The sequence below is a fragment of the Hippocampus comes genome, unplaced genomic scaffold, assembly GCF_001891065.2.
Source record: "Hippocampus comes isolate QL1 unplaced genomic scaffold, H_comes_QL1_v1.1 scaffold116, whole genome shotgun sequence".
Classification (NCBI taxonomy): domain Eukaryota; kingdom Metazoa; phylum Chordata; class Actinopteri; order Syngnathiformes; family Syngnathidae; genus Hippocampus; species Hippocampus comes.
In genome coordinates, this window is record NW_017805120.1 from 761,555 (window position 1) to 770,290 (window position 8,736).

Sequence of the window (8,736 nt, forward strand, 5' to 3'; positions counted from 1 at the left end):
TGACAGATGTCATTTAAAATAGCGCAGAGAGGCTTTTTAGTCGCTAAAAGCCAGTGCATGCTAAGGATGGTGGAAATAAAGCACATGTGAATGTGATGGCAAGGAAGGCAGCGGAGGAAATGACTTGCTTTTTTTTGCGGTGAAAAAATGTTTTGCAAGCTCTCGCCGGACAGCATTCATACTTGGGAGCGATCAACAAAAAAATGATACGAGGTATATCGGTATCGCTTCGATACTAGGGGTAGGGAAAATTTTGCTTGTTCAGAGAAGGAACTAAATTTGAATGAAAATAGAGAACTCCTTCTTTCCCTCGGCTTCTATATCAGATGTTGTTTCAAATACAGGAGTGGCTTTTTTTCGTCGCTAAAAGCAAGGGCAGGCTAAAGATATGTGGAGAGAGCAAGCGGCAGGAAGTGAGTTGTTTTTTTGTTTTTTTTTGGCGTGGAAGCGGGAGGCGGTGGCACAGTGGCGCGGCTTTGGCGGATGGCGACAGCCTCGTGTTTGGCTATATAATGAGCCCCCACGGAAGAGCTGAGGCGGCGGCGGCGACGTATTGACGCGCAATGTCGAAGCCAACACACCTCGACCGTGGCTGCAGTGCGCGCACGGGCACACTGACAGAGTGGCGCACTCCCCCGGCTTCTTCAAAGAAGCCCAAGTGATTAGTATGTTATCATTACCATCGGAAACGTGATTTTTCTATTCCCTCTTGGCAAAAGGTGACACGTCTCGGGGAGAGACGGCCGGCAGACTCGCTGCGATGGGAAGCCACTTCAAAGCCTTCTCCCCCTGAATCGCTCTCGCTTCTCTTCCTCCGTTCTGGGCCGGGGGTGGGTGGTGGGGGGTTGGGGGGGAAGGTAGCTCGCTGGAGGTGGCAGAGTTGGATGTGTGTGTGCGCGCATGTGTGATCATTAAGAATAATGCGCCCCAAGTTAGACGGCAAAAGAACCCGAGGCGAAAGGGTGAGGGTTCAGCCGCTAAGAATGCAATAATGACACGCTGTGACGCTCCTAATAGTGACACAAGCCCACCGGGATTTTTTTTTTTTTTTTAAATACCTCACTTACGGCAAGACAATAAGAAGTCCTTGCCATTCTATAATCTCGATTTTCACCAGAACTGCCGGCGAAAGTACACTTCTAAAGTTGATGGATGGCATCATTAGTGTGCAAATGAATTCCATTTTTTTTAATGAAATATATTACTCATTTGAATTCCTGAAAGGGGATAGCCGAAATTATCAATACAAGGGGGTTGAACAAAATATGGGGAAATAAACGGCATGGTTATCTCTGAGGGAACAGTGCAGACACTACGGGGAAGGTAAATTATTGGTATCAATATATTGGATTGTTATCACTTACAGTACAGTATCAATGGGATTCTGAAAGCACCATAGCAAGACTAAGGGTGGGATGAAAAACCGATATCAGCATTCTGTGATGGGTCGCTAACACAAGCAGGAAAGTATTGATAATCGGGTGAGACAAAATACTGATATCGATATCAGAGTATCGATAACCGGGGTTGGGCCTTCATGTCAGTATCGCAATGCAGTGTATTGTTTTGACTTCACAGTCCAGCATCTAGACCAGAGGAAGAACACAACCGATATTACTACGTACGGTATCAACAAATTCAATGCTGACCCCTGTGGTTGTGATCTTAAAAAAAGCCTTTTGATCCAAATCTACAGGACAAAGAGAACTGACCTCAGCCCGAGCATTTCAGTACATTACAGGCTAAATGTTGTGTAAATACAAGCGCAAACTCCTTCCATCTGCGCATCCTTTTTTTTCCCCCCCATCTGACACCTACAATTTCATCTGAGGAGGAGCGAAAATTGTGTTATTGTTGTTTTTGGTGTGTGTGTGTGCGTGTGGCGAAACGCTCCTCAGTTGTAAGTTATTAACAGGAAGCCCCGGAACAATGCAGCTGGAGCTCAAAAGAAATCTCTCTCTCTCCCCTCTTCTTTTTCGCTCTTCTGCCTCATTTTTTTTTTCGTTCCTTCTTCCACTATCAAACACGGGCGGTTTCTATCACCATTTTCCAAAGTTCAGATGATTTCCTTATTATTTCAATAAGGGGCGGAGGAGGAGGGGGTGAGTCAAAGTGAATAATGATGACAGCTGTGATTCAGACTGACTGTGTGATCTTCCGCGCCGTTTGTTTGGGACTTGTAAGACGAGGAATTACAAGTGTCAAACAGCTGTGAATATGGCTGCTAAATATTTAAACATGTTTTGCAGCTGAAGAGAGATGGGTGAAGGAAAAAAAAAGTATAGTTTTTTTTTTCCTCTTTCTTTAAAGCCAAGCTTAAGTGCGTATAAGCTGTGCAGTCTTTGAAGACTGGCGGCGAAAAGGGGGCACCCGATCGAGGCCGATTACACCGAAGCCGCTTAAAAAAGGGAGTCGACAGGTGAGGTAAACGCGAGGTGTCTCCTGACCCTGAGGCGAGGAGGAAATTAAGAAAAGTGTAGGAGGAAGAGAGGCAAAATCGAGGACAACTAAAAAAAAAAAAAACACAGCATCTGGGCCTGTTGGGTTGGCACTCTTAAATTATGAATCACCATGAAAAGGAGTGCAACTCCGCAGATTGGCAAGAAAGAGAGAGAGTGAGAAAAAAGCAGCTGGAACGTTTAAAGGTGTTGCAGCACCTGCGAATAAAAGCAAACCGTCTCATAGGACCTGAACGGGGTTTCGGCAAAAATAAGCAAATGTTAAATGTTGATAATAACAATGTAACATATCGCATCGAGGTTGGCATGTCTGACTTAAAGTTCTCAAGATTCGAGTTTGGGGTACTCGGCTTCTTCCCACATTCCAAAAAACAGGCTTCTTATATCCACTGCAGATTCTAATTTATCAATAGGTGTGAATATAGCGTGTGTTGTTTTCATCATGACAAAACCAACAATGTCGACGAAACGCGATGGATCGTGTTCGCTCACACGCACCACAGCATGGGTCCGAAGGATGATAGTATTGCAAACGATTGTTGACCGATGAAGTTATGGATTCGTTGCTTGAAAAAAAAGGGGCAAAACTCTTCACCGTCTTAAGTTTGAGAGAACGAAAAACTCGAGAATCTGGCATTTTTGTGAACTCATTATCTTTGACTTGGCCTTTAAGCGCTTCAGACCAAAGTCGGTCCAAATGAGCCCGATTTAATTTTCTGCGCAACAGACGAGGAGGGCAAATGGAAATTGCAGTGGAGGGACAGTGGGGGTGGAAAAAAAAAAAAGCAATTTAAATAGTCAGAGAAGCACTTACCTCTTCGCGCAACTTTATCAACTGCATCATGAGAGCAAGGCAAAAGGGGAGAGAGAAAGAGAGAGAGAGGAGAAGGAAATGAGAGAGGAAATATTTCCAGGATGAGGGATCCGTCACGCGGCGGCGCGTGCAAATTAACCTTGACGATTTTTCTGTTTGCACGCCGCGCGCCCGGAAATCAGCAGACAAACGCGCTAAACGCAGCCGAGCGCTGACTTTTTTGTGCACAAACAAAGATCAAGTCGTCGCACTGTCACATTAAACGACGGCAAGGACGCGGAGAGCGCCGCCTGGCACCATCAGCTAGCATTAGCCGCAAAGTCACGGGGAAGGATGTTGCCGGAGAAAAGGGAGCACACTTTCGTACGGGCTCACGCTCTGTTCGAAATATGTCAAAACACGGACTTTAGCGTTGCTCAGCTGTCAGTCGGGTAAATTCTCTGGAATGGGATTTCGCGTAGCCGAGTTTCACGGCGTTGGCGCAACAGGAATTAGTCAGACACGTTTCTGATAAAACGCACCGAAACTGAAGTTGATCAAAAATGAATTTCACGGGGAAGAAAAGTGAGGCTCGGTATTCACGAGCAAACCATTTTTGTCGCAGAGTTGCGAACCTCCGTAGAAATGGGCGGCTAACGTTGTTTAACGCGATTACAATTACGAAAAATTTGTGGTCCGTTATCACACGTTGTTGCAAATTCCAACTCAATTATTGCAGATTTGGGAGTTTTTGAGCATTCCAGGAAGAGCACCCAAAAAAAGCCACAAATAGTGTGTACATCAGCAAAAAGAAAGAAAGAAAGAAGAATACGGTGTGTTTTTGAATGACAGCAGAGTGTGTGCGTTGCCATTACTCATCATCGCAGTTCACTCATCTAGTTTTCTTTTCCACGAATAAAAACAGAAGCTCACTTGAGCTACGCAAGGTAAACATGTCGAAATGCGCGTCTTCCGAAAGAGCCGGCCGGTCGCAGCTAACAAGATGCTCCTTCGGTCCATGCACACAGCATGATTGGCTTATTTAAAAGGGCAAAGTTTAAAACGACGCAAAGGCCGGGGAGTGGGGGATGATGTGGGGGCTCACTGGAGAGTGTAGCAGATTTGACGATCGCTCAATGGGGCGCCAAACAAAACTTTTTCTAGGCTGGTTTGTGCCGCCTGACCGATTGCAAATCCTCACGGGAGGACTTTGCACAAAAGCCTGCTTGAGAAGTGTGTGGGTTTTTTTTTTTAGCTTGATTTTCCTTCGCCCGACAGCGTCTTTAGCATGGCCAATGACGCCGCTCGCATTGTGGAACGCCGTGAATGTCATAATTATGCCGTGTTCGCCTTGTGTTTTTGTGGTGCCAGCCAGCCAGCCAGCATTCAAAATTGCACTGCTGCAATTTTTCCATTATGATAATCAGCATTTTTTTCCCCCCAACAAAAGATTTTTTTCCCTTTCTTTTTTTTTTCCCTGCCGCCCCCTACCCCAATACGGAATTCGACACAAGTGGTAATGCGCTTCCTTTGTAGCTCGGGAAAATCTGGCCGGTGCCGGCTGAAACCGGCGCAATCTCTCGTGGCCAAGCCTTCTGCTGCCACTGAAATCGAAACTATTCGGCGTTCCGTTTATGTGTGCGTGTGGGAGAAGAAAAAAAAAAAACAAAAAAGACGGGGAGGGCAAAAAAAAAAAAAAAATGTGCCTAGCACATGATAGCGCCAATTCCGCCTCTGCTGGCGTACAGATAACGAATAAATGTGCAACTCTATTAAATGGTCCTTTAGCCATTATCGCAACTTGGGACGCTGGCCTATTTCCTTAAGCTGGAAATCCTTTGGCCTTGTAACCAGCACATTTGGGAGCCGTAATGATCGGTGGCGGCGGCGAGGGCCTACGCCGCACCATCCAGGGCCCACGTTTTACAAACGGACGGCAATTTCGTTGACCCCTCCTTGCCCCCGACTTCTGGTCCCTTCTCTCTCCGATCGCCGCCATCTTTTTAGAAAAATATTTTTGTCGTTTTATTTATTTATATAAGTACTCTAATTATGACAACACGAAAATTATTGACACAAGATGATAAATGCAAAACCAGGCCAAGGATGAGTCATAGAGTCCCAAAAATATTGGTTTACTATTACTGTAATACTTGACTTTCATTCTTGACTGAATAAATAATAATTAAACAAAAAAAAAAAACTAAAAATAATACCTTATTTAAAATTGTTTAGTTTATTTTTAGGGTAGACTGGATTGAATTATATTCCGGAAAAAAACAAAAACTCATTTGAGAGGCATCTCAATGTTTTTTTTAAATACAAATTTTTGGCAAATTATTATGGTAGTTATTGTTGTTTGTTTCTCTTTTCTTTTTTTAGAAACAAATGTAACTAGAAATGAAAGAATAACTTTAAATGCAAAACTAGGCCCAAAAGGACAACTCCAAACTGGTTTATTTTAACTATTTTTTTTCCCGGGTTTTCAGTCACACTGATTTTTATCATCACACTCTGCCAGTTTGGTTGTTTTCTTTTTGTAAAGAATTTGGGGGATTAAAAAAACACTTTTTTAAGAAAAACCTATTGAGATCCACATAAGATCTGAAGATAGATAATTTTTGCATTATCACAGCTTATTTTGAAAAAAAAAAATTCATCTTATGTAGCACATATTTTATTTCTCATTCAAATGTTTTGTCGTCGTCTGAATTTTTTCCCAAGCTGTCTGCAAAAAGCCATTTCAGAAAAAAATAGATGAATGGTATTCCAAACGAGACGGCACAATCTTTCTTTTTGGGCTTTTTTTTTTTCGTTTCTTCTTTTCTCCTTGATCGGCGGCCGTCAGCGTCTCAAACGTGACATTGGTGACAGCGGATCTCCTTTCCCACTTGCGCGCATCACTTTTGTGTCTTGCTAATTTGCCGGCAAATATGCATATCAATTACGCAGCCTGTATCAACACACACACACACACACACACACACACACACACACATGGGCATATGTTGGAAGATGGTGAATGATGATTGAAATGGTAATAAGGAGATGATAAGAAAAAAAATGTGCCTTATTTTACTTCTAAATATAATCTCATTTATTTTAGGCTAATACGATTTCACATTTTGAATTGTCGCAATCTATAAATGAGTCGAAAGAGGTTTGGTCCGCGTTGTAGTGTGTGTGTGTGTGTGTGTGTGTGTGTGTGTGTGTGTGTGTGTGTGTGTGTGTGTGTGTGTGTGTGTGTGCGGCGTAGGTTTCTATATCTTTAAGAATGCATACAAAACAACACGAGACATATTTTGCACTTTAAAGGCTGCAAAAAAAAAAAAGGTAGTGAATGAATATTCTACTTTGGTATGTTTGTTTTTGTTTTTTTTAATGAAATGAAATGATTGAATGAATGAAGCAGACGCTACCATTTTTTGTGTGCAAGGGTTTTGTCGTGCGTGTGTCGCGATCTTAAATAATTCCATACAGCTCGTCTTATTCTGAGTGTTATGATTTTCGGCATTAAAAAAAAAAAAAACCTCCCTTGGAACAAAATGTGAAGTGCAAATAGGAACGCAAAAAAAAAAAAAAAATGCAGATCATATAAAATTAACTGAATGATTACTGTCTTTTTCATTACATTCAGCTGTGCTAATTTTCATAGCTGCTATGCAATAAACAACTTTTTTTTTATCCTGATAACCACTCATTTTGAACAAGATAGCAAATTAGAACCAGGCCGAGGAAGAAAGCAGGAATTGTGCACTCCATGATTGTTACTATACTTTTCGAGACTCTCAGAAGCACAACATTTCATTCGGGCTGTCCAATTGTGAAAAAAATAAGATGGATTTTGCGATCAGAACATACGTGACCTATTTTGCAAAACCGCTGGGAATGAATATTTTAGTTTTGTTAATGCGCGAACAAAATTGCACGAAAGGAAACACTGGTTGTTGATCTCATAGCATTGCAATGTTGTGATGAGTAATCCTTGAATTGTTTTTGCACTTTGAGCAGAGTTTGGAGTGATTGTTTTTGACAGCTTGTGGAATGGAAACAATCAGATCTTCAGCGTTTTGTGCATGTTTTTTACGCAATTGTTTTGCACTTAAAAGTCGGGGTGGGAGGCAAGTGGAGGGAACTGATATTTTAAAATCATGACATGCCAAACTGTGAGATTTAAGAAAAGTACAAAAAAATTTTCATGAATAATCTGAATGCCCCTAAGAGTAAACTTTAACACACTAGTGGGTGATTTATTTATTTTTTCCTCGATTGACAGATGTGCAAAGAAGCAGATTTGACCGTTTTGTGTTTGAGGGCCTATTACGGAGCGACACCCAGCTGCGGCATGACTGCGGTTTGCTATTGAACTGCTGCTTTGCATTGTGTGTGCATACGCGCGTGCGTGCGTTCGGGTGGGTGCTGACAATCTGGCCAGTCCCATGCCCCACGTCGGCCCAGCTTTGCATTAAACAGTGTTGCTTCCGCATGACTTGGTGACAATACGCCGGCGTCGTCCTCAGATCTGGCGAGGATGAGGGGAGCCCGCTGCCGCCGCCCGCCCCCCCCCAGCACCACCACACCAAACCAACCCCCAGGCCTCGATGTCGGCCTCCCACACCGGTCGGTGTCCAGTCAGGCCGAGGCTGATTAGCGGCTCACCTGGCTCTCCGAGGAGCTGGCGTCGTCCCCCAGGAGCTCATTGCGCACCTCGTCACTGTAGGCGATACGTGACCTTTTCTGCCAGGAGGAAGGAAAAAAGAAAAGGGGAGGGTGGAGGGGGGTGGCAAAAAGGAGAAAGACGGTTGAGAAATATTGCTTAGTACCGTTGTTTTTTTGTATTGAGAAGAACAAGAAAACGACATTCCTGAAGCACGAGGGCCCCCTAATGGAAGTGGGTGACAAACGGGAGGCACCCCAAAAAAAAAAAAAAAATGTGGACTGACAAAAAAAACCCCAAAATCACCTAAAGGGCAGCCAAGACGGTTTGAAGTTGAAAGCCGAGATTTAGCTAACCCAAACAGCAGCAGCCTTAAACATGAGGAAAAACATAACATGAATATCTTGTTGTACGGGAGAGGTCCTTGCTCGGCTGGGGTGTCCAAGGGGGAGCTGTTCTAGCGTACGAGGTCAACTCGTGCCACGGGGTGGTGCCCGCACGAGTAAAATCAAATCCTGTAATCATGAAAAGTCTGTGGGACGTTTGGGAGGTGGGTGGTGATATTAGAAGGAAGTAGCACTTGTCAGCACTAAATCTTTTCTTCCAAGCGGAGCACTAGAGGCAGATGGGGCCAGGGTGGGGGGGTGGGGGGGGTGTGACTGTCAACGCTGTCTTCCCAGTGCATCGGCAGCCTCTGTGATAACGCCAATGCTGGGACTCAGACAGGGAATAATTCATCAGCCACTGGTCCGTACACACACACACACACACACACACACACACACACACACACACACACACACACACACACACACACACACACACAA

General features: G+C 43.9%; 1 protein-coding gene across 6 annotated transcripts in view; it reads right to left on the minus strand.

The window, feature by feature from the left end:
• vti1a (vesicle transport through interaction with t-SNAREs 1A) overlaps positions 1-8,736 on the minus strand; it is a 75,039-nt gene that overhangs the window by 51,513 nt on the left and 14,790 nt on the right. For 4 of the 6 annotated variants that reach the window (XM_019865908.1, XM_019865907.1, XM_019865905.1 and 1 more), the window contains exons 4-5: positions 7,912-7,989; positions 3,274-3,294 (exon numbers count right to left, since the gene is read on the minus strand). In XM_019865908.1, coding sequence (XP_019721467.1) covers positions 3,274-3,294; positions 7,912-7,989 — 99 coding nt within the window. The remainder of the gene's footprint in view (positions 1-3,273; positions 3,295-7,911; positions 7,990-8,736) is intronic. The other 2 variants (XM_019865909.1, XM_019865911.1) reach the window with 1 other exon arrangement.